The sequence below is a fragment of the Triturus cristatus genome, chromosome 4_2 (assembly GCF_964204655.1).
Source record: "Triturus cristatus chromosome 4_2, aTriCri1.1, whole genome shotgun sequence".
NCBI lineage: Eukaryota > Metazoa > Chordata > Amphibia > Caudata > Salamandridae > Triturus > Triturus cristatus.
Window position 1 is genome coordinate 435,342,714 of NC_140586.1, and position 27,159 is coordinate 435,369,872.

Sequence of the window (27,159 nt, forward strand, 5' to 3'; positions counted from 1 at the left end):
TGCCTTGTAAATAGATCGCTTGTTAGTCTTTATAATTTAGAATTTAAATGAATGCACTTTATGAGGTGTGTCCTCATCTTGAAGACAGGCACCTCGCATTTTCTAATCTCAAAAGGAGACTCGCCTTCTTCATGGCGCCCTAGAGATGAGACTTTCCCTATATTTCAATTTTCCTCCTTGGTCTTTTAAAACAAAAAGAAAATTGGTAGCCTTGTTATCACTGACTCGTTGTATTGAGTAGGGGAGGAGTTATTGGATGCTTAAGGCCCTTTCTGCGCATTGGACTGTCCGTACTGCCTCCTTAAAGCAGACCTACTATGCCTCCCATACTGCCTGTTGAACCTTTGAAAAGGACTAACTTGCACATGTTAAACCTAGTCAGGACCATCTCTTTCGGAATCCAGGTGGGTTAATTTCAAACACCTCTTATAGGATCTCCAGTTGCCCACAGTGGGATTGTGTTAGACCTGGCTGCCTCGGCACAGTTTTCTCCTAACTTTTTGTCTTCGGATCTCCTGTTTTTTGCAGACTTCGATTTTGCTGGCCTTAGGGTTCTGCACACTTTGCCACTGCTAATCAGTGCTAAATGTCTGAAACTCTCCCTGAAACATGTTCGCTTGGCTTATACCCAATTGGCATATTTAATTTACAAGTAAGTCACTTGTAAAGTGACACTACCTGTGCTCAGGGCCTGTATATTAAATACTACGCGTGGGCTGCAGCAATGATTGTGCCACCCAATTATGTGGCACTTTAAACATGTTTCAGGCCTTCCAGTGCAGCATGTGTGTTCAGTTTTAAACTGCCATTTCGACTTGGCAAAGTAAACCTTTTGCCAGGGCCAACCTTCCTTTTTAATAAATATATGTCGGTAGGCTCTGGACAGCCCAGAGGGCAGGGTGCAATACATTTAAAAACTGATACATGCATTTTTAAGTTTTACATGTCCTGGTAGTGAAAAACTCTGAAATTTATTGTTCACTACTGCAAGGCCTACCTCTCCCCTAGGATAACATTGGAGTTACCTATTATGTTTTAGAAATGTAATTTCCAAATAGGAACAGGTAACCAATTCATGTTTTGTATTTCTGGAATTGTAATTTCAAAACCTAATTTATAGTGAAGTCGGATTTTAAATGACAAATTTGAAAATGCCATTTTTAGAAAGTTGGCGTTTACTTGCTTAGCCATTTGGTGCCTGTAGCCTGTCTCTAGGTCACATGACTGGGTGTGGATGACAGCTGTGCTCTGTTTATTCCTCCTAGACAGCCACACACAATGGGGTGCTTGAGTTGACTGGATGGGCCATCACTGGCAGGACGGGAGGGAGGAGCTAGACCCAGCCCCACTTGCACATGAATAGGCTGTGTCCTGTCTCCACACAAAAGGCTGCATACCTCCTGTAGTTAGCCTGGACCTAGGGCCAAGAAGTAAGTGCATCTGTGCACTTCAAAGGCATGCTTCTAGAAGCTTCTCCCCACTTCAAAGGCACAACTGGGTATGAAGACTGGACCTCAGACACCACCTCTTCAGTATACTTCTGCACCTTTGGATACTCTGCTGGGAAGAATGTCTGCTGTGCTACTGAAAGGAATGCCACTCTGCTGGAGTGATGCTTTGAAGGACCTGCAACTCTTGAACCCAGAATCCAGAGTGGCTCCAAGGGGTAGGTGGCGGGTCTTCTGATCTGAAGCTTCAGGAAGGCAACAGACTTCTAACAACTTTTCACCTGGATTCTGCCATCTGTGTGTCTACCCTGCCAATTGGTGCCAACTCAGTCCTGGACCTTTGGAAGTGGGCCTAAGGTGAATCCAGCGGAACCGATGCATCTCCTCAGCTGCTCGGTGCAACCCTGAGCAGAACCGATGCATTTCTACTGCAGCATGGATTGGACTAGGAGCAAAAGCCCACATCGCTGGTGCAACCCGCAATGCCATTGTGCAGCGCATCCTCAGCACAGGCCCTCGCATCCATCGTTGAAGGCAGCCTCAACGATGACGCCTGACTCAGCATTACAGCCTAACAGCTCGTTGGAACCGATGCATCGTCCGGACTGCTCGTCGCATCCTTAATGCCAGTCTTCACATTGCAAGCCCAGTCTATCGTATCCTCAACAACAATGCAGGCCCTCGCCTCACAGCATCTCAGAACCCGAGTATCGCCTTGACTGCTTGATGGACCTCATACGCGTATCCTTGAAATACTCTGCAAACCAGGATTTATGGTACTCTGTTCAGCGGGCCTAACTGGGTCCCTGTACTCTACTGGCCCACACTTGTGGCTTTGTCCCAGTCTGGCACGACCAGATTTCCATAGTTGGTACTTTGTGCTTTTTGGCACTATTTTGACCTGAATCTTTTAAATTGAATTTCACTCTATACTGCTTAAAGTCTTGCACAAATACTTTACACATTGCCTCTAAGTTAAACATGACTGCTCTTTGCCAAGCTACCACAGGGTTGAGCACAGGTTAATTTAGGGTTGGCTTGTGCCCCACCCTGACAAGGATTGTGGTTGCTGCTTGACCAAAACTCACAACCCACTCAACCAACAACCCAACTTCTCATAGATTGTTTCTGTTTCTTGCGCTTCCATAGTCTTCAAATGGTTAACGGACCTAGACCGAAGCTCTTGTGGCTGTTTTGTAGGGGTAGGGCCAATTTTTATCAGTCACAGGGAAATAGAGCAGATGCATAAATTCTTCGCAGGACATATTGGTGTGATGCTTATTCTGCAACCCTCTGTGGCAACTCTCCACTCATGGCTAGTTATCTGTGTTTGTAAAGATCATATCTTCTCTGGGGGAGGTGATTGCAGGAACTACATGCACTGAATCCATAGATTCCATGCTATGTTGTCCAGGAACAAGATTCCTGCAAGTCATTACTCTGGACAATGAGCTGTCAGATGCCTGAGAAAATTGGGTAAGATAAGTAGCATGATTCTGAGAAAATTGGGTAAACTAAGTAGACAGCATGGTTCACATAAAAACGTATTTCAAAATTTGTTAACATTGGACTTCACCCGTCTTACTGTTGTTATTTTGATATGGATAGTCGGCTAGGGTACAATCTTACAGGACAGCTACTAAGCTACTAAGGGATTACGTATCAAGATCGAGACCCTGACAGTTAAGTCCTGAAGCATGTTAAATCTTTAGTCTATTTGGCCTGCCTGGCCTCCACTCTGACATCATATTCAGGGGCGAACCTCATGCGCGCCCACTCCATGTCAACTGGTCAATATGAGAGCTGCAGTTATGTAGAGCATAATTTATTTTAGAGTGAATTCCTGTTTCCATGATTTATCAGAGGTAAGTAGGTGGCTGAGTTTGCCTTGTTTGAGAGACCTGAATAGTTTCCAATCATCTGATTGGAGGAACGTAAGGAGCTGAAGAGACAAGTATTGCACCTATTGCTCCATGTTAGGCTAATATGTGCCAATTCATAGGCATATTTACAAGGAAAGTGGCGAAGCGTGTCGTTATACCAAGAAGGCTAATGACACGCTCTGTCACTTTAGAAACACAGTGCTGCACCATATTTACATGAATATGGTGCAGCCCTGCATTTCCCCGTGCGCTGGTGATAAATTTGGTTGCCTAGCGCCAACACTTTAGCGTCATAGTGCAAGGGTGCCTGCATTGTGGGGAATGTTTGCTTATGTGCAGGAAGGTGTCCCTTCCTGCACATAAACAATCTGAAAACTTGATTTGAAATTTCTATGTGTGCTGCTTAATGCAGCACACATAGAATTTCAAAACTTAATTTTTTTGTAGGATTCTTTGTGTGCAGGAAGGGAGACCTTCTTGCACATAAATAATCAAAGGCATTTAGCTGTTTCCTCATGTGCTGCACAATGCAGCACACATGGAAACAGCAAAAACAAGGAGAAATTAAAAATTTCTCCTCATCTCGCCAGGGTAAGACCAGGTTTTCCATGGTCTTAATTTTGGCGCTGCCCATATTTACGCCTCACTTGTAACTATGGGGCAGTATCAAAATCAATGAGTGTTGCGGTGGATTGCCCACAGCAACACCCTTTTCCCTCCCCGTTCACGCTAAGTATAGCGTGAAAGGGGGCCTTATTTACAAGGTGGCGTTTAACACTGCCTTGTAAACAAGGCAAAGCCCATATCGCCACCACAAACGTCTTTAAAATTGACGATGTGGTGGCGATTGGGGCTTGTAAATAGTCCCTCAGTGCTAAGCTTATAGAGATCTCCCTAGATAGAGAGGTTGGGTACAGAGCTTTGAGTCACATTAATCCTGCACGACCACTGACAGACGCCTTTGAAATGCCCAAGTTGCCGCCAGTGAATGTAGGGTAAGTTTTGCTCTGGGCACCTTGGTTGCATTGGTATCCCCGCAGCACACACAGCATTTCCCTGAAGCCACAGTACCGCTTTGGTGCTGTCCTTCTTGGTTTGTGTATTAAGGTAGGAGGACACAGAATCACATTTGAGAGCCTAGCCTCCATTGTTGTCTAGTTTCAACAGCACCACGTATCAGAGTGTTGTGGCACCTTTGTGGAGCACCTAATAAGCACAATGGACTCAGAAAACATTTTTTTTCATCCAGTGACTTACTTCTGGTAATTCAAGAGTAAATTCGGGGTAAGCCACATTTAGTCACAGAGATCCACAGGTCTAATCGTTGGTCCACAGTGATTAAGGAACCAGAAGCGTGCAGTGTCCGTCAGGTGCAGATGATACTGACGAATAAACAAAGACTCGTTCGGTGGTTCACTCTGTTTCAGACTGCTGAAAATACATTTTCTCTTTTCTTTATGGAACATGTAACACTTAAGTTTTTGAAGTAAACTCAGGGATTACCCTAAACTTCTAAGCACTTTTTTGTGCTTTTCAGCTGATTTAATTTGCATCACGCTGTCAAGTAGACAATGCCACACAGTCAGTATTTTCTGGATGGTGGTGGATAAAATTCCATTCAGAGTCAATTGTGTTATCGGTCGTTACCTGCATGTTTCATTAAGGTATCTCTATTATTGCTGTCTTTAGTATCTGCAGGATATTTGCCTGGCTGAATGTTTAACCCCTTTGGGGTGAAGAAGTGTCATTGACGGTAAACAGGTAAAACCCGAATCTGAACGCGTCAGAAGAGGAAATCGGTAGATATATATATATATATTGAGTCATCTTTTTATGTGCGACCTACCCTGGGACTCACCGTGGTTCACTGCTTATTTAAGTCTACGATAATCATGCAATTGTCTTCCACAGACTAGTCATCGCACACTCATTCCATTCCTACCAGATAAGACTTGGAATACATTAATCTGCGCAACAATAAAATGTTGTGAGCTTGGACAGGGAAACAGATCTCTTTTTAAACTCAGCTGTTGAAGGTGTCGGTCGATGAGCAGTGACCTCAGTCCTTTCAGCTTCTTTGGCGTTGACCAGGACTAACGGGTGATGATGGAAACGTCCAAGACAGGAGAGCTGCAGGTGGGCCTTCCCTGGTGGAACTCTCTGGTCTCTGCCGAGAGCATGTTCTGCCATGATGCTCAACATTTATGGCAACTCTGGGATACTGGGGGGCTTATTACGAGCAGTTGGTTTGTGAAGGATTGTGGTTGTGGTTTGACCAGGGCTGACGCCCCAGTCAACCAACAACCCAATTTCTCACATTAGTGGCAGCAGTACGATTAGGACTTGTGTTTGTGCAGTGCCATACAGGGATTTGGTGTACATTACCATCCTCTATCTAAGACCATGATTGGCCTCTAATCTTTTCTAAAATCTCAAACTGTAGTGCTTGAGACCACACCTGTAAGAATGGAGATTGAGCTGGCCAATGTAGATACCTACACTGTGGCCCAGCTCAAGGTGTTCTGTAAGGTGAGGGGACTTCCAGCTAAGAGCACCACCAGGAAGTGAAGCTCCAAAAGGCGCTGAGATCCTGGGTGGCACCCCAGCAGCGGCTCCTTCGCCAATGCAGAGCAGCGTCGCCCCACTGCTTTTTAGCAATGCAAAAAGGAAAAATAAAATGATAATAATTCACGTTATTATTATTTTATTTTGTCCTGCAGCTTTGCAGTTTGGGACTTCTCTCATGACAGGAGCAGGTGGAATGGTTTGCTCACTCCAAGTGGGTAAGTACCAAACTAAGTGCCAATGCTGCACAAGGCTTTTGCCTAACCTTTTTACCTGTGTATTGAATGAAACAATCACATGGTTGACTGCTTTTTCGGTCAGATTTAATCAAAAGGAAGTAACTCAATTACATCATATTTTCATTTTTCAACATCTGATAATTTCTTAATCATAAACTGCACCGTGATTTGAACAATACCCTTATTATACAATTTAAATACAACAGTTTTATAAGATTTTGACACCTTCTAAAAATGCAATACTTGGCAAAAAGACTTTCAACTCTTCAACATTCATACCCACTCACACCCATTCATATTCCTCATTATATACAAAACAAAACTAAGTGAAAACCGTGTCGAATGACACGTGAAGGCCATCCAGAAAAGTTTTTGTACTCTCGTTGCCTACACTCTTTCTTTTCTTGAGAAAAAGGTTTTTAGATGATCGGTTGGCCTTAGCTCGTAAGGTCTAAGGTCTACGCGTTTCGGAACCCTTTTCTTGCTGGGATCCTCATCAGGACCAATGTACTGAAATAAATGAACAGAAGATTGTTTAACCAATGTCCTGTCTCTTAGTGACTCTGGTGGCTGCGCTATGTTTAAAATTCTCACCTGCAACTTAAATGCAGTCTGTGCCTCGCAGGGGATGTGTTAGCCGTCTACCTCTGTCTGCCAAGCCCAAATTTTCTGCCTGTCAAACCAAATGAGACAAGGAATACAATCAACTCCTGCCTTCCTTATAATACAACACCAGATACAACTCTCTCTAAGTCAGAAGTCAGTCTGTCTGATGATTTTGGCGCTTACTTGAAGTGTGCGTCGAGGTGCAGAGTCTCTGAAGTCCCGGTTCTGGTTAACTCCGACTCCTCGGTGTGACTGATAATATTGACACCGTCCGTGTGTTTGAAAAATGGCTTCAAGGTTGCCAGTTGCATTCGTAACACTGCGTGTCAGAAAAAAGCGGAACTCGTAAACAATGTGTCTGTTGCTCAGTTAAAGTTGTGTGCACAGGATCGCGGGTGGTTGAAATCTCACCTCAATGGAACGAATTTCCCGCGTCTCGGTGGAGTTCTTTCACGTCGCTGCTATGCTCGGTTCCCGTTTCCGTCAAGGTGCGTTCTTGAGTGATTGACGCATCACGTGGGGACGTGACGTAAGTTGGATGGCTTCTGGGAAATGTGGTTCTTGGAAGCTGGTGGCCTCTTTTTTGTTTTTTTCAAAAAAACTTTATTTTGTCCGGCAAGAGGACGTAATGATGTTTATTGTGGATCGCTAATGTGTTCTTAATGTGGTCTTAAGATCTCTGACAAGACGACGAAGACACCACTTGTCTTGTTGAGCCCATTTTCAGTTGTGGGGAAGACTGTTATATTTCATTAGCCAGGTGGATGAGCATAACGCCACTGAACTGTAGTCGACTCTGTCTAAAACTGCGGTGGATGGACCTATCCATTCTTTAAGTTCTTTTTGTCCTTATCTATGATTTCTCAATTCTCTAGATGAAGAACAACAAGATGTCCGGAGTAGGTGGAGATTTCTGGAAGGTGTTTTGATGTATTGGCATTTTGTGTTTGCGCTTCAGTGAATAAAATCCAATGGTTGTCACCTTCCTTCCTTCTCTCTGTTCTTATAGGTTGAAAATTTCCGAGAGTTTGTTGAGTCCATCAACTGAAGTGTTGAATTTAATAATCAACATTGCTTCCCGTCTCAATAGTTTTGAGTCCAGATCCCCACCTCTGGCGTCTTTTTCGACTTTGAAAATAATAGTCCATCTCAGCTCTCTTTCTGTATGGTTTTTTGAGGACCAATGGTTGACAAGAGGTGCGTTTTGGATATGTTTGCGAATTCTAGATTTGTGTTGCTGAATCCTCTGTCTAATTTCTTGATTGGTCTTCCCAATGTACAACTTCGTGCAGGGGCATAATATTCCATATACCACGAATTTAGATTTACAGTTCGAAAACGTATCATGTTTCCAGTTGATCCCGTTGTGTGAGAAAAAATCGCCTTCGATGGTTGACTCGCAGCATGTGCAAGTGCCGCATTTGTGGTGCCCTTGTATGGGAGGTAAGCTTAGGAAGCTTCTGATTGTGGCATTCTTGGTTTTGGGCATGGCTGCCCGTACAATCTGGTTGGCAATGCTTTTGTCCTTTTTAAAGGCAAAAAGAGGAGTTTCTTTGAATAATGGATCTAACTGTCTGACCAAGTGCCAATTTTGGTTGATTGTTTTTTTCAGCCAGTTTGATGTGGGGCCGAATGTGGTCACACAGACAATTCTGTTGGTCTTTGTTATCGTTTGCTTCTCTAGCAATGTCTCTCGCGGGGTCCACCAAGCTCTTTTTATGGCTCTTTTTAGAAGTTTCTTGGGGTAACCTCGTAGCAAGAGGTTGTTCTTCAGGGCCTCTGCGTGGAAGAAATATTCATCCTTGAAAGTGCAATTGCGGCGAATGCGCAAAAATTGCCCATAGGGTAAATTTTCTTTGAGGCTTCGTGGATGATTACTGGAGAAATGTAGAGCCTTGTTCCTATCGGTCTTTTTCTTGAACAGTGTAGTGGCTAAGTAGCCGTCCATGGTATAAATTTCAACATCAAGGAATGACATTTTCGATTTAGAATGGTTCATGCTGAATTTTATATCCTCTGTGCGGTTGTTGAGCCACAAGAAAAAGGATTGTAATTGTTCTTCTTCCCCAGTCCAAATCATAAAAATGTCGTCTATGTATCGTACCCAACTCCCGATGTACTCTGTAAAGGGATTGTTATTATAGATGAAAGCTTCTTCATATTTTGACATGAATAAGACCGCTAAATCTGGGGCAAAAGGACAGCCCATAGCCACGCCTTTTATTTGGTAGAAGAACTCTTCTTTGAAGCTGAAATAATTGTTTTTTAGTGCGAATGTTGCTAGTTCCATGATGAATTGAGAAGGTACTTTCTCTGGTTTTGGTCGGGTGTTGAGAAAACTGTCCAGTACTGCCAAACCCTCATCTTGCGGTATCTCTGTGTATAATGATACTACATCTAGCGTCACTAGGAAATTAGTATCTTTTTCAAATGTCATCAGATCCAATTTTTTGAGAAAGTCTGTAGTGTCTCGAAGATAAGATTTGACTTCCTCCATAAACGGTTTTAGAAAAAAGTCTACAAACTTTGAAATTGGTTCAAGCAGTGACTCACAGCCCGAGACAATTGGTCTGCCTGGGGGGCAAGTCAAATCCTTGTGAACTTTAGGTAAAACATAAAATACTGGAATGCGTGGATGTTTGTTTCTCAAGAATTCATATTCGCGTTTGCCTAGAAAACCTTGGTCAAAGCCTTTTTGGAGTATGTTGAAAAGCTTTCCTTGTAGTTCAAAAGTTGGGTCATAAGATATCTTTTTGTAACACCGTTCGTTGTTGAGTTGTTTGTTCACCTCTGCCGTGTAACGATCTGTTCCCCATACCACAATTGAACCGCCCTTGTCTGCTTGCTTTATTGTTATCGATGGGTCATTTTTTAATTCCGTTAGGGCTTCTCTTTGAATTTTGGTGATATTTGATTTTGTGTGTCGTTTCCGTTTTTTTTCAACATCTGTTATAGCAGATAATACGACTTTTTCAAACAAGATGACCTCTTTCGGAATCTTTCCTGGTGGAGGGCAGAATGTGGATTTTTTGTTAAGACCTGTGGATTCGACGTTGGTGATTGTCGGGTTATCTTTAAAAAAGGTGGTCAGACGAATTTTTCTACAGAATTCAATGAATTCGGTTTTGATTTGGATAAAGTTGGTATCTCTTGAAGGAACAAAGGTCAAGCCTTTTTCTAGCACACTCAATTCCGCATGTGTTAGAATCTTGTCTGATAGATTGTAAATCAACGATTTGTCTAATTCTTGTAATTGTGTCTCCTTGTTGACATTTCCCATGGTTGGTTGCTGTATCGCATCCTGCCTCGTGGTTTTTGGCGGCCCCTTCCTAAAAAAGACGGTTGTTGTTGGAAGTTTTGTTGGTAGTTTCCTCGTCTATTATACTGTTGACGATTATTTGGGGTTTCTGTCTCACTTCCACTAGATGACGTTGTGTCAGAAAAGGTAATAAAGTTGTTTCTAGATCTCCCTTGAAATTCAGGCAGGAACCTGCGTGCTTCCGGTCTCGAATAGAAATCTGATTGAAGGTAGGGGTAAGTTTTCTCCATTGAGAAGTTGTTTCTATCTTTTTCAAACTTGGCTCCCTTTTGATTAATTGAAAAGTCTTTAAACTCCAAGATTTCTTTATCTACTTTTTCCAGGAGCGATTTTGAATCCGTGATCAGTTGGTTTGTTTTTATTTCCGATTCTAAGATGGCTATCTCTTCTAGTTGTTGTTTGGATAGTCTTTGTGCTGTCTCTACAGTAAGGACCATTAGGTCCCTGCTGCATTTTGTTTCAATAAGGCTGTAACCCTTTTTATAGGTCGGATCCTCTGTAAAGATTACAGGTACATTACGTATTTGTAAGCCTCCTGGTATCGTTCCTGCCCTTAGATGTTCCACAAGGAAGTGGCCGTGGAGGTCTGTTCTGATTTGTTTCTTCTTTAGTCTTATAAGCCGATCTGATTCATTTGTAATTTTGGCTGTAGCGCTTAATGTCACCGAAGCAAAAAGAGGAGGATCATTGATCAATTTTGAAATATGTTCTTCGCTGTATGCGAAGGTGTCCCCGTCCATCGTGGTCGAGTTGTATTGGTCTGTACAAAAAACTCTTCTAGTCGTCTGCCCTAAACTAATAAACACCCAACACCAAAACACTCTATGTAAAAACTCTGTGAACCAATACCTATTTGTGGGGTTATCTTTTTCTCCCTTGGACAACCTCGCAGGTGTGCACCTGCTATTAAACTGGAAGAACAGTTCTGGGTTTTGACTTAATGGCAGCAAGGCCAAGTCGACTAATAAGTACCAAACTAAGTGCCAATGCTGCACAAGGCTTTTGCCTAACCTTTTTACCTGTGTATTGAATGAAACAATCACATGGTTGACTGCTTTTTCGGTCAGATTTAATCAAAAGGAAGTAACTCAATTACATCATATTTTCATTTTTCAACATCTGATAATTTCTTAATCATAAACTGCACCGTGATTTGAACAATACCCTTATTATACAATTTAAATACAACAGTTTTATAAGATTTTGACACCTTCTAAAAATGCAATACTTGGCAAAAAGACATTCAACTCTTCAACATTCATACCCACTCACACCCATTCATATTCCTCATTATATACAAAACAAAACTAAGTGAAAACCGTGTCGAATGACACGTGAAGGCCATCCAGAAAAGTTTTTGTACTCTCGTTGCCTACACTCTTTCTTTTCTTGAGAAAAAGGTTTTTAGATGATCGGTTGGCCTTAGCTCGTAAGGTCTAAGGTCTACGCGTTTCGGAACCCTTTTCTTGCTGGGATCCTCATCAGGACCAATGTACTGAAATAAATGAACAGAAGATTGTTTAACCAATGTCCTGTCTCTTAGTGACTCTGGTGGCTGCGCTATGTTTAAAATTCTCACCTGCAACTTAAATGCTCCAAGTGGGGCCAGCGAAACAGTCATGTGTAGTTTGAATGTTCTCCACGCAGGCTGCATTACAACCTGCAAGAAGAACATGCCCAGCCCCCATTCCCTGGCTTAGCGCCAAACTACGGTGCTCAGATTAATCACAATGCTGCATTGCAGCATTATGATTGGCTATGAGGAGCCTGGGTGTGATTCCTGTTGCAGCCAGAGCAGAGGGAGGACGGAGGGGAGACACGGCAAGGAAGCGACGAGAAGGTACATTTTTTCTTTCTTTTTTTAGCCTGCCCCCTCCCCGCCCCGATTTGTGCTGGCTGCCACTGGGCAGCCCATTAATTACTGGTTAAAGCCACAGGAGAGGATAATGAGATTGAAGGTCATGGAGAAGACCTTCCTATGGCACCACCTGATAATGTGGCCCCTTATTTACAAGCCTCTTGCACCACCAGTACATCACTTTTTCCCATATTTAAAGTGATGCCCCGCCAGCAAAAGGGGCTTGTAAATAGGCCCCTGGGATCTCATCACACAATACCTCTGTTTGGTACCTGCTTGGGGCAGTATGTTGTGCATTTAGGGGCAAGCTGTGGTGTCCTTCCAGACATGAAGGTTGACTCGATATGGGGAATGTCACAAGTGAATCAAAGGGATGCACATTCCTGTATTAAATGTCACTAGACGATACCAGAGGCATGCTGTTGAATGCATCTTTGTGATGGCTTCTTTAGGGATAGTGTCAGGATTTGAATTATGTTGCCTCTGTGCATACATTTCAGCTCTTGTATTTGCAAGGTACTGACTGGACCATTTAGGTGGTGAAACAGCTTCTTCAAATACCTATTACTGAATCGCTCAGCTGCCTTTAACCTAGTTGACCATCCCATTTTCCTACGCACCCTGGAGTCTTGAATGGGATTCACCTCCAGGTCCCAAAATATCTTATCACCCACTGAGTACCCCATGGTGCCATACTGTCCCCTCATGTTGAAACTCTACAAGGAGCCGCTTGGTCCTCTAATCACAGATAACATCAGATTCACTGATATGCCGATGATGCATAACTCTGCTTGAATGGCTCTTCTGCTTCAGCATCCAAAGAATAAAACACTGTCTGCACTTCATGCAAACCTAGTTGTCCAGCGACTACCTGAAGCTCATCCCAACCAAGACAGAATTTATGTTATTTGCTAAAAACCAACAAGACACTGTACAAACCTGTCTCAATGACATGAACCTTGATGGATTTGAACCCCAACTTTCACCTAAAACCAAGTCACTTGGATTCACTTTGTACACCAAACTCACCCTAAAGTAACACGTTAGCAAAAATCAAGCACCCGAGCAGCAAAGTCACCATCAGACTGCAGACTAAGAAGTGTAAAAAGGAAAAAAGCAAAGCAGCAGGCCTTTGCCATCCATGCCCACATGATCTGAAACAGCAGTCTCGTATCCATCAGGACTTTCCGAAAGCTTCTCCAATTTGGGAAGAACTGAAGAAGCACATCTTCAGGAGGGAGATCCGCATCAGGTGGAAAGACCCGACCCCTCCGGACAGAGAAAGTTGGTTAAAAGCTGCGCTGAGGATGGCACAGCTAGAGCAAGATAGTAGGGGGGATAGGTTTGACAACATCTGGCTCCCATTACTAACCTGGGGACGGCGCCTCCGATTGATCACTCGTTAAATGATGGTGCCTTAAGTGGGTCCAATGATTACACCAGACCCCAAATACGTGGGGAAGGCTATGTCGGCCTAGACAAAAGCAGTTAGCCGAAGGGCGCCCAGGTTTAAAATAGTCGGCTTGCAAAATCTGCCAACGTCTTTGGGGAGATGAGGAAAAAAAAAAAAAGTAGAAGCTCATCTTTAAAGAACTTGACACCACAAAGCATTAACTGCCAACAAACCAACTACCTTTCCTTTCACTCGTTGACTTTATGATTGTCTTTGTATTGCCCTTTTCTGCCTTTTGGCTAGGTTCGCGCAACAGAATTACCACTAACTGATTGAATAACCTAGTTGTAATTTTCTTGTCCAAATGCATATTACACCTTTTTATCCTGGACTATCCTTCGAATCCAGGACGGTAAATGTAGCAGTAGTAGCACAAGTGGCTGTACTACATATGTCAATCAAGGAATCTGCCTGAATATCTGCCTTTCTTTTGCAGTTCTCTCTAGATTCCAGTAAGGAATGTTGCGAGTGTTCTCTAATCGAATCCCCTGACCGAGGGTGGCGATAGAAAAAGGGACAAGGTTTACTGTAGTTTTAAACACCTCCTTTAAAGAAAAAACACAATGAAAATCCAGACAACTGGATGAATTAATTTACTGCCACGTTGCCCCCTCTCTTTTTCTATTGAGTGTGACTGGGTTTCTCTTTTCTAGTTGGTTCTTTCAAGAGGTTGAAATTCATTAAATACGGCCTCTGAAATCCAGTTTTTTTTTTTTTTATGATATGCTTTGTGGGCCCACATTTTGGTGACTGAATTATGTCCTTCTCGTGACTCTTCTTTGTATGTCTCTCTTAGTTTAGGTTTGCTGTTGAGTCAGTCGTCTCAGTAGTATCACATCTTTTACATGTAATGTATATAATTTGCAAAGATCAATAGCAAACAAAATTGCACAATGAAACATAATGTTATTTAATTAATTGCTTGGTCGCATCTTACCATAACCATTTACAGAAACTCGCTAAATAAGTTTATCAATGCTGTCAACCAAGTTCAAAACCTTGACACGCAGTCTACACTGCACAATTAAAACTGAGGCTGAGACTGTAAATGTGTTTCTTCATACTTAGGAATAAAAGAAAAAGCATCCTTGCTTACCTAGTAAGATTATCAATATTGTAAGTTAGGGTTTGCAAGGTAGACGGCTTAATACTCAATAGTCAGAATAATATTGCATCTCTCAAGTATACATTTATACTAATGGTGCAGCTACTGTACTGTCTGCGTGTTACACCTGCCATTTGTGACAGGTTTATGCCCATACTTTTTGCTTTTTGGCCTCCTGTTTTTGACCCATTTTTCATTGGCTTTAGAACTCTGGGCACTTTAGCACTGCAAATCAGTGCTAAAGGGCATATGTTCTCCATATAAATTGTATTATGATTGTTTTTCCATGATTGGCATATTTGATTTACTAGTATCTCCCTATACACTGCATTGTGTGTGCCTAGGGCCCGTAAATTAAATGCTACTAGTGGGCCTGCAGCAGTGGTTGCGCCACCCACACAACTAGCCTTTCAAAGGTGTCTCAGACCTGGCACTGCAATGTCTGCACATAGTCTTAACTGCCATGTGGACCTGGCAAGTGCACCCACTTGCCAGGCCCTAACCTTCCCTTGTCTTACATGTAAGTCACCCCTAAGGTAGGCCCAAGGTAGTCCCATGGGCAGGGTGCAGTGTATGTGAAAGTTAGGATGCAGAGTAGTGTGTTTTACATGTCCTAATAGTGAAATACTGTGCATTTTGGGTTTCACTAATAAAAGGCTGTCTTTCCCATAGGTGATAATTGAGGCTGCCTAGTAAAATTTTACAAGTGTAACTTTCAATTGGGACTAGCTGGAGACTTGAAGTTAAGGCTGTCTGAACTTAGAATTTGATAACACAACTTTTTAGTGAAGGTGGTTTTAAAATTGTGTGTTTGAAAATGGCACTGTTATGAAGTGGGCATTTTCTTGTTTAATCGATCTGTGTGCCTCTGCCCCTTTTTGTATTCACTGTCTGGTTTTGGAGTGACAGGAGCTGGGGATTTGCATTCACTCTAGACACAGTGGGGTTGAGGTCTTTCTTGCCTTGCCTGGGTGACTCACAGCCAGGCTGAATAAACCTTTCTGTATTTGGAGTGGTGGGAGGAGTTTTCACTAGCGCTTGAATAGGCTGTGTTTGCTTTGCACAATGCTGTCTCCATCTCCTGTAGTGAAGCTAGACCAGGAAGGAATGTACTGGTTTTTACTGAGTTCAGTGATTCTGGATACAAAGACTACAAAGAGAAAATGGGGTATAAGTAGTGGACATAAAACCCCAGAACTTTAGAACTCGTTTGAACTAAGGAACCTTACTAGAAGAAGACCTGGAGAAGCTGTCAGAGGGAACTACCACTTTGCTGTGTGCTTTGCTGGGTTGGCCTGCAGTGGCTGCTTTTGTCTTGGGCAGTAAAAGGACTGGACTTTCTCCAACTTAGTTTCCAAAGTTTCTCAAAGGGCTTGAAGAAAAGCTTGGCTCCTGTTGGAAGTCTTAGGCACACCAAATACTTCACCATCCTCAGGGTACCCACATCTAGAACTGCGTGTTTCAACTACCACAGAGGAAAAAACAACCCGATGTCACCAACAATGCTGCTGCCACATAAGCTGCGAGCGGCGTGCCGAGCTCCTTGGGAGGGATTCCTGCTGGCACCTCCATCTCTGCCTGCACTGGAGAATCTGTTGACGTCCCCATCTCCCCGTAGACCCATTACATGGCTATATACCCACATGCAAAACACTGCCCCACTGGTGACACCCAAATCCTTGCAACACTGGAATGACGAACTACCCACTCCATTGACTGAAGCTCAGTGGGAATTCTGTTGTGGGCAGCTCACCGAACTCTTTCCTAACTATAAGCTGAGACTGATCCACTTTAAATATTTGCATAGATTTTATAGGACACCTGTGAGTCTCCATCGTATGGGCATTCGGGAAGATGATAAATGCTGGCGCAGCGGTTATGCCCCTGCCACGTTTCTGCATGTGGCGTGGGACCGCCCCAAGATCGCCAAGGTCTGGTCTTTGATTTTTGACTCAGTGAATCATGTCCTTAATGTGTCAATTGTCCCTTCTCCCACTCTTGGCCTATTAGGATATGTAAAAGATACACCGCCCAAGTTGCGTAAGTTGTATGCACTCCTTGTTCGCTAAGCGGCAGGTTGCAGTCCACTGGGGCAGGAAACGGGTGCCCTCCCTTAAGGGGTGGATCAGAGATGTCACATATGGTCACACACAGCTGAGCACATTTTGGGAGCTCATGCCACCTACCTCTCGACCTCTTGACATCTGGGAGCCATTCCTGCTCTGGGCTCAGCGTCAGCGAGAATCTATCGTTGAGACACATGTGAGTTCAACACAGATTGAGATATTGACATGATGGGGTATTATCTTCCACCTGGTTTTGGGGTCCGAGCCCCAACTGTATTTTCTGGAACGTAGGGTTTACTAGTGACGAATGGCTATAACTTCAGTCCTCTATATGGTAATATATAATGTAATGTTATCTTATTGTCGCTATTTGTTGATCCGTGTGATTATTGAAGAATATGATGAATATGCATTCTTGTACTGGTGAAGAGCTAACGGAGCGTGAAGTACTACAACACTATTGTGAACTGTATGGTCTATGCTTATTTCTATTTTTGTACTGATTTGATACAATACTGACCTGTTGTACTGTACCGCACTTTAGTTGTTTGAAAAATGTCAATAAACAAAATTTAAAAAAACAATGTTGCTGCCGGCTCTGTGACCTGTTGGCATTGCATAGAGCACTCCCTGCTTCACATCGCAACCCTAGTCTAATTGACGATGAAATCACCGACCCGCTGCTTGCACTGGGACCTGAGGGCACAGCACCGCGCACCGTTTCACTTCACATCGCCACCCTGGTATTCCCCACGACAACGCTCCACGCCGACATCTACGCCGCTGACTGCACCATGGCCTGGAAGCACTGCTCATAAGTTACTCGACACACCGCCTGTTCCACACCACAGCCCTGGCCTACTGACACCAGCACCATCAACTCTAGATTGTCTACCGATGACAGAGCTTCAGCAACAACAATGCCACTGCTTGCACCGTGACTTGTCAGCAATGCGACGAGCACCACCCCACTTCGGAATGCAGCCCTGGTCTCACCGACACTGCTGGAGGCCTTCACAAGCAACTTCCTGCATAGAGACCTGAAGGAACTGCACCACTCTACTTAGCATCACAGCCCCGATGCCTGCCAATGTCAGCACTACTGACTTCAAGCTCATGGTGTTCGATCTGCAATGTGGGTGACTTCAAGGGCCCATCAACTCCTGCAGTGACCACTGGAACCGACGCCTGCCAGCGACGCCACCGCAGGGTACACACCGCCCTGCATTTTCAAGGTACTGTTTGCGGATCTTTCCGACACCGTAGCTGACCCACGACCGACACCATGGTCAGCCTGAACTTTTGGATATGTTGGTTCATGACGCCGTGATAGCCCCGGATGGGTCTATCAACTTCACGGAACTTCATTCTGTCTATTTTTGAAATGTTTGTGTTTTGATTACTTTATGTTGGATGTTTATTATTTTGGTCTTATTTTACACAGATAAATATTGGCTATTGTTCTAACACTAGTGTGGTGTCCTTTTGTAGTGTTTTTTCTGTATTACTGTGTGCTATGTGCAAATGCTTTACACATTGCCTTTGAGATAAGCCTGACTGCTCGTGCCAGGCTATCAAGGGGGAGAGCAGGGGTTATTTTAGAAGTGTAATCCCCTAACCCTGACTAGAAGGAAGGGTCCCTACTTGGACAAGGTGCATACCTCCGCCAACTAGAGACCGCAATTTCTAACACTGTGTTAACACAAAGTACCCAAGAGCTGAATTTGAAAGAGGGCCAGGGGCACTCAGTGACCGAGTTCCCTCATAGGGGAGTGGCAGCCCGAACCCTCCCTGCTCCATTCCAGGTGGCAGGTGATGGGGCTCAATGTTATATCAGAGCTCTGCCTTATCCTAGAAGCATTCAGCATGTTCCACCAGTCTCATAGGCTCCACACTGACATCTATGCCGGTGACTGCGCCATGGCCTAGGTGCACTGCTCGTAAGTTACTTGACACACCGCCCATCCCACACCACAGCCCTAGCCTACCGATGCCAGCACCATCAACTCTAGATCGTTAACCGATGAAAGCGCTTCAGCAACAACAATGCCACTGCTTGCACCGTGACCTGCCAGCACGACGAGCACTGCCCCACTTCGCACCGCAGCCCTGGTCTCACCGATACCGCCAAATGCCTTCACCAAGCCACTTCCTGCACAGTGACCAAAGTCTCATAGGCTGATTGAGCAATAAAGCAAGTATTTATCTTGATAGCTCTGGCATTTACATTTGTAGCTCTAATTTCTATATGAATACCAGAAGAAAAGCAGGCAAAGCAGCCCTCTATACCTGTGACTCAGGATACCTTCTGTACATTTTTACCAAACACGTTCCATAAACAAGCACCCTCTGCAACTATAGTCCATGTGTCTCAACTCTTGTCACATGCGCTACTGCCAGGCAAACAGTGCTGGAGAGATTAGCTTTGCCAACCTCATAGAAAACATGGGGGCTCATTTTCAAGTCTCGAGCACTACCAGATTGTCATTTTTTTGGACCCTACAGTGGTGCTGTGTGCTGGCCCATATTTACAAGGCCATAAAAAGCCACTTTGCATGCCTTTACACAGCCTTGTAAATATTGCCCTCTTTCACACAGTACTTTGTGTCAAAGGGTGATGCTGAGGCTCTGCCTATGTAACACCCATGGCTTTTTGACACTGCCCCTGATTTATAAGGATTCGTATATCTGAGGCAGAGGAGGCATTAAAGTGGCACAAATAGATTAAATACTTTTATTTCTCCTCGTTTTTTGCCCTTTCTATGTATGATGCATTCTGCAGCACACATAGAAAGAGCAAAATGCCATTAATGATTGTTAATGTGCAGGAAGGTACCCTATCCTGCACAAACACAATCATCCCTGCAACGCTTGAAATGTAGCACCATGGTATTAGGCTGCCTGCATTGGCGCAGGGCTGCTGTTTGTGCGCCAGCGAAGTGGAAAGCACAGGGGTGCACCGTATTCTTGTAAATACAACACATCCCTGCATTTTTTAAATTACGCAGCTCGGCACAGCAAAATTCCTTGCGGCGCTGCACCATTACATTGTAAATATGCCCCAAAGTCTTAATTGTTGTTCCAGTAGCCAATCAAAATTCAAATACCGGCCTCCAAGGGGGTAATCTGGTGACAAGAGATTCCAAAGCTTAATCAAACATCATCGAATAAAGGAGAATTCTCCAATGCCTATTGTTGGTAATAGTGATGCAGCCATGAGTAATGAGAACAAGATTCTACAGAGCATGACCGTTTAATGCCCCAGGCTAAAATCTAATAATACATTTAATTACATAAAAAACAAATAAATACATTAATGAAAAATAGCAATAATAATAATTAATGTAAATAAGTAATTGTCTTGCTTTTCTATTTCAGAAAATAGCATTGGATAACTGAAATATACAAGGATTTTGTGTTTCTAATTTAAGTGTATTACAAAGGGCCTGATTTAATTTTTGGCAGAGAGGGACCTCCGTTGCAACGGCGACAGAGCTCCCCCCCACCAAGACTATGGTCCACCTGCCTGATTAAAATAGGAGTGAACCACAGTTTGACGACAGCAGAGACTACTCTGTCTCTGCCATGGTGAAACTCCTCTAATGGCTCAACGGAGTAAGGGTCATTGGGGATTTGGCTATATGCCTGCCCACCTCATTTAAATGGGCAGATGTATAGCTGCTTTTCAATGCCTGGCACCGTCAAGAAACACCTGGCTATAAGAGGCATTGAAAAGTGCTCAATACCCCCTCACCATAGGAGGAAACTAGTATGCTGAGGGGGACATTGTTTTTTTTAATTAAAAAAATAATTCCTGCTTTAGGATTTTGTTTTTGAAAACATTACTGTCAGCTCACCTAGAGGTTCCAGATCATCCAGTATCAAGTTTAACGCTCAAACTAATGCTCACACTTTCACCGGCAACATATCTCTACAGACCAAAAAGACCTCCACTGGCTCCCCCTCCATAAATTTGTACTGCTTAAGCTCCTTACACACGCAAACAAAGCCCTACGCAGTTGGGGCCCCACATACCTTACCAGCGTCATCAGCTTCCACATCGTGACCAGAAACCTTGTCTTGGCCTGGCGACTGCCAGCCCACATCCCCCGCATCTAAAAAGCCACAGCTGTTGAGTGATTTTTACGTACCAGGCTCCTAAAGGTTAGACCAACCTTCTCCTGCACATCAAAGCCACTAGCTCAGGCCTGGCTACCCTCCTGGGTAAGCTGTGCATGACACAAATAACCATAACATAAGATGACATAACATATGGTGGACTTGGCCCTATCTGCAGGGTCACCCACAAACTTTTTGCCTTTATCCCTCCTGTTTTCTGAACCCGTTTATCTAGGCTTTTATGACACTGCACACTTTGCCACTGTTAACCAGTGCTTGTGCTCTCTCATTTAAACATGGTAAAATTGGCTTACACCCAATTGGCACATTTAATTTACTTCTAAGTTCCTGGGAAAGTGGTACTACCTGTACCCAGGGCCTATAAATTAAATTCTACCAGTGGGCCTGCAGCACTGATTGTGCCACCCACTTAAGTAGCCCTTTAAAACCTGTCTCAAACCTGTAATTGCAGCCTGCTGGCATTTCTAAATTGCTAATTCTACCTAGCAAAATAACTCCCTTGTCAAGCCTTAAACTCAGTTTCTATTGCATATATCCTAAAGTAGGAGCTAGACAGCCCTTTGAGTAGGGTGCATTGTAATTGAAAAGTGGAACATATACTTTTAAGTTTTACATGTCCTGGTGGTGAAAAACTCACACATTCATTTTTCACTACTGCAAGGCCTACCTCTCCCAAACATTGGGTTACTTAATTACATTTAATAAGTGATACTTTTTGATTGGGAGCAGGTAGGAAAGTCATGTTTGGTGTCTGAGGACCTGTACTTTAAAACCCGCTTTAATGGTAAAGTTGTATGTTAAGTCACAACTCAGAAAATTCCACTTTTAGAAAGTTGACATTTCCTTGTCCTAGCCAGTTAGTGCTTGCAGCCTGTTCCTGGGTCACAAGACTAGTTATTGCCAGTTGACCTTTGTTTATTTCTCCAAGACAGTATCACAATAAACAGTCTGGGTGTTGGCAGTTTGGGAGTAAAGATGTCACCTTCCTCACTTACACTTCAAGGGCAAGGGCCCAACTCACACAAAGAGGACTTCACATTATCAGCCTATTCTGTCTACAGACAGACTGGAACCAGGGCAGGGAGGTAGGATGTTCTAGACAACTCTGTAGTGGGAAACTCCAGATGTTTCTCCCACTTCAAGTGGGCATCGGATATAAAAAGGGGACTCTGAAACCCACTTTTCAGTACATTTGTGGACCTGTTGATACTACAGGGGAAGGAGACCCTGCCCTGCTGGCTGAGAAGGAAGACTGACCCTTCATCTCAGTCTGAAGTGACTCCAAGGGTCAGCTGACTGACCTCCTGTTATGAGCTACAGGGACTCAACAAACTTCAGAGGCCTCTCAGCAACTGGCCAGCTAACCTGCTGCAACTGGACCTGAAGTACCGGGGATTTTAGGACCCCAGCGGTGCCAGGGATAGCACCCTATGACTTCGGGTTATCCTGTTGCTGTAGTATTATAAAAGACCACTCTCATGGTAATTTAACAAAGAACTTGGCAAAAGAAGCTGAAATATGAAAAAGACATCTTTATTAAACACAAATGAGTGAGACTACGTCGCACAGAAGCCTTAGCAACTGAATGAGGCAGACACCAGAACAAAAACCAGTCTTCTGTTTTATACAGAATATTACGCTCTGGGCAACACCGCCCCTGTTTTACAAGTGGTCATTCACATATTTTGGCTTCAAAGAAAAGGCAGAGTCATGATGACAATCCCACATTCCTGTTTAACCAGCCCACAATTATTTACCTAGCGAGGCTCAGATCCCTCATCAGATATCAGCAGACCCCAATAAACACGGGCAGCTCCTGTTTGCAAAACAGGCCATAAAGCAGGAACAGTCAGGTGTGAAAGAGATTAGCCGGAGGCTTGTGTGGTATGAAAAGGCTTTATGGTGTGTCAAACCCTGATGCTAATCACAGGTGGCCAGAGGACGGGGAGCTCGTGAGACCGGACTGACCTGGGGCAGCAGAGCTAAGCTACCCAGGTCACAGAGAAGTCAAAGGAAGGCACATGTGCTCTAAAGGCCCGTATTTGCTTCATAAAGTGTAGCCTATGTGAGGGCAACTATAAGATGGCCACCGCTCTAAGATGGAACCCACGTAGTGATGTATAATATCGTATACACAGTGCATTCATAGCTAAAACGTTACAAAAAGCACTTGTACATACCGCATTGACCATTCGCGGTTCACTAATACCGGGATAGACAGGGGTAGGGCCCTGCCTCCTACGCGGTCCCAAATTTTAAAGTACCACAGACCTGCAGCTGGACCTGTATTAACCTGCAACTGAACCTGCTGGAGCCCTGCTAGCCTATGCTGAAATGAGTACCTGATCCCCAAGAGGTACCCCTCAGGTCCTGGACCCTTGGTGTGGCATAAGCTGAGCTCCTCCTTGCAGAAAAAGGAAAAATCCTGAAGTTTTGGGTTCTTCGCAACTGCGAATGGGCCAGTTTGCACAAGATCTTGCCGTCCGTGCTGACCACCAATGCAAAGCTCTGGAAAACCCAACTCTTTGTTCTACAGTGACTACCAGTAATGACCAGCAACACATGATATGCACTTTGGGCTACAGCATCAACAGCCCGCGATGGCCACCAATGAGAATCTCCAGCAATGCTCATTCACATCACCCGACAGGATCTTCACGCTACAGCAACAACCATCGAGACTAACCTGGTTCTTGCACGACCAGATAACTGAAAGTGCCTTTAGGCGCTATACTTCCTGAAATATTCACAATTGCATATCTCTGGTTCTACTGATTAGATTTTTGTCATTTGGAGTCAAATAATTTATTACATATTACTACTCTACATTTTGAAATTGGTGTGGGATTTTTCTTGTGTTGTGTTTTCACTTTACTACTGTTTGTGTGCTGCATTAATATTTTACACATTGCCTCTAAGTTAGGCCTGACTGCTTTTGTGCCATCATACCAGAGGGTTACGTAGAAGTTGATTTAGTACATTTTTGAGGTTCATCCTAACAAGGATTGTGAATGTTGCATGAGTAGGGTTTCATCCTTTCAACCCATAACCCAATTTCTCACAACATAAAATAACATTTCATTAGCTTGTACTTGTTTGTTTGAGTAAACCAATTGTAGGATATTCTCTAATCTTCTCACATATTTAGCCATTTTCTCTTTCTTCTTTGTTTTTGTTGCATGGAAATGAATCAAAGCACCATTCTAGCACTGGCCTCTCTTTTGGAAGGGTCAGAGAGGTGATGTCTGTTACTGCTCCCAACTTATATATGGTGGGTGGGGTCTTGATTTGGTCCAAAAGGACTTTCAAAGTCATTTTTTACACAAAGCTCTGTTGGATGTACTGAGTATCTATTACCTCCAGGCAGGTAAGTATTTAGCTGGTCATTAAAACTTCCCCTCCTAGCCTATTGGTCCATGTGCATTCTTTAGAAACATATTAGGAGAATGCATTATGTTAAAGTATATTTCCCCATGTGATTGAGGCCATACACCTTGCATCCCATCTCTGACCTACCTGACCTGGTTCTAGGACCAGTATAAGGTCTTTCGGAACTAATTCTGCAGCATCAAGGCCATACTTCATTATTATTATAGAATCTGTTGACGTCCCCATCTCCCCGTAGACCCATTACATGGCTATATACCCACATGCAAAACACTGCCCCACTGGTGACACCCAAATCCTTGCAACACTGGAATGACGAACTACCCACTCCATTGACTGAAGCTCAGTGGGAATTCTGTTGTGGGCAGCTCACTGAACTCTTTCCTAACTATAAGCTGAGACTGATCCACTTTAAATATTTGCATAGATTTTATAGGACACCTGTGAGTCTCCATCGTATGGGCATTCGGGAAGATGATAAATGCTGGCGCAGCGGTTATGCCCCTGCCACGTTTCTGCATGTGGCGTGGGACCGCCCCAAGATCGCCAAGGTCTGGTCTTTGATTTTTGACTCAGTGAATCATGTCCTTAATGTGTCAATTGTCCCTTCTCCCACTCTTGGCCTATTAGGATATGTAAAAGATACACCGCCCAAGTTGCGTAAGTTGTATGCACTCCTTGTTCGCTAAGCGGCAGGTTGCAGTCCACTGGGGCAGGAAACGGGTGCCCTCCCTTAAGGGGTGGATCAGAGATGTCACATATGGTCACACACAGCTGAGCACATTTTGGGAGCTCATGCCACCTACCTCTCGACCTCTTGACATCTGGGAGCCATTCCTGCTCTGGGCTCAGCGTCAGCGAGAATCTATCGTTGAGACACATGTGAGTTCAACACAGATTGAGATATTGACATGATGGGGTATTATCTTCCACCTGGTTTTGGGGTCCGAGCCCCAACTGTATTTTCTGGAACGTATGGTTTACTAGTGACGAATGGCTATAACTTCAGTCCTCTATATGGTAATATATAATGTAATGTTATCTTATTGTCGCTATTTGTTGATCCGTGTGATTATTGAAGAATATGATGAATATGCATTCTTGTACTGGTGAAGAGCTAACGGAGCGTGAAGTACTACAACACTATTGTGAACTGTATGGTCTATGCTTATTTCAATTTTTGTACTGATTTGATACAATGCTGACCTGTTGTACTGTACCGCACTTTAGTTGTTTGAAAAATGTCAATAAACAAAATTTAAAAAAACAATGTTGCTGCCGGCTCTGTGACCTGTTGGCATTGCATAGAGCACTCCCTGCTTCACATCGCAACCCTAGTCTAATTGACGATGAAATCACCGACCCGCTGCTTGCACTGGGACCTGAGGGCACAGCACCGCGCACCGTTTCACTTCACATCGCCACCCTGGTATTCCCCACGACAACGCTCCACGCCGACATCTACGCCGCTGACTGCACCATGGCCTGGAAGCACTGCTCATAAGTTACTCGACACACCGCCTGTTCCACACCACAGCCCTGGCCTACTGACACCAGCACCATCAACTCTAGATTGTCTACCGATGACAGAGCTTCAGCAACAACAATGCCACTGCTTGCACCGTGACTTGTCAGCAATGCGACGAGCACCACCCCACTTCGGAATGCAGCCCTGGTCTCACCGACACTGCTGGAGGCCTTCACAAGCAACTTCCTGCATAGAGACCTGAAGGAACCGCACCACTCTACTTAGCATCACAGCCCCGATGCCTGCCAATGTCAGCACTACTGACTTCAAGCTCATGGTGTTCGATCTGCAATGTGGGTGACTTCAAGGGCCCATCAACTCCTGCAGTGACCACTGGAACCGACGCCTGCCAGCGACGCCACCGCAGGGTACACACCGCCCTGCATTTTCAAGGTACTGTTTGCGGATCTTTCCGACACCGTAGCTGACCCACGACCGACACCATGGTCAGCCTGAACTTTTGGATATGTTGGTTCATGACGCCGTGATAGCCCCGGATGGGTCTATCAACTTCACGGAACTTCATTCTGTCTATTTTTGAAATGTTTGTGTTTTGATTACTTTATGTTGGATGTTTATTATTTTGGTCTTGTTTTACACAGATAAATATTGGCTATTGTTCTAACACTAGTGTGGTGTCCTTTTGTAGTGTTTTTTCTGTATTACTGTGTGCTATGTGCAAATGCTTTACACATTGCCTTTGAGATAAGCCTGACTGCTCGTGCCAGGCTATCAAGGGGGAGAGCAGGGGTTATTTTAGAAGTGTAATCCCCTAACCCTGACTAGAAGGAAGGGTCCCTACTTGGACAAGGTGCATACCTCCGCCAACTAGAGACCGCAATTTCTAACACTGTGTTAACACAAAGTACCCAAGAGCTGAATTTGAAAGAGGGCCAGGGGCACTCAGTGACCGAGTTCCCTCATAGGGGAGTGGCAGCCCGAACCCTCCTTGCTCCATTCCAGGTGGCAGGTGATGGGGCTCAATGTTATATCAGAGCTCTGCCTTATCCTAGAAGCATTCAGCATGTTCCACCAGAGTCTCATAGGCTCCACACTGACATCTATGCCGGTGACTGCGCCATGGCCTAGGTGCACTGCTCGCAAGTTACTTGACACACCGCCCATCCCACACCACAGCCCTAGCCTACCGATGCCAGCACCATCAACTCTAGATCGTTAACCGATGAAAGCGCTTCAGCAACAACAATGCCACTGCTTGCACCGTGACCTGCCAGCACGACGAGCACTGCCCCACTTCGCACCGCAGCCCTGGTCTCACCGATACCGCTAAATGCCTTCACCAAGCCACTTCCTGCACAGTGACCAAAGTCTCATAGGCTGATTGAGCAATAAAGCAAGTATTTATCTTGATAGCTCTGGCATTTACATTTGTAGCTCTAATTTCTATATGAATACCAGAAGAAAAGCAGGCAAAGCAGCCCTCTATACCTGTGACTCAGGATACCTTCTGTACATTTTTACCAAACACGTTCCATAAACAAGCACCCTCTGCAACTATTGTCCATGTGTCTCAACTCTTGTCACATGCGCTACTGCCAGGC

At 44.2% G+C, this 27,159-nt stretch overlaps 1 protein-coding gene across 2 annotated transcripts in view; it reads left to right on the forward strand.

Moving 5' to 3' along the window:
* The window catches only part of LOC146834533 (uricase-like), a 210,604-nt gene that overhangs the window by 41,941 nt on the left and 141,504 nt on the right, over positions 1-27,159 (forward strand). The window contains exon 1 of one of the 2 annotated variants that reach the window (XM_085601927.1): positions 5,332-5,467. The exons of the other annotated variant lie outside the window; for it this stretch is intronic. Within the exon in view, the coding sequence (XP_085458053.1) occupies positions 5,435-5,467 (33 nt within the window). The 5' untranslated portion in view covers positions 5,332-5,434. Of the gene's footprint in view, positions 1-5,331; positions 5,468-27,159 lie in introns of those variants that run through there. 2 annotated transcript variants of the gene reach the window in all.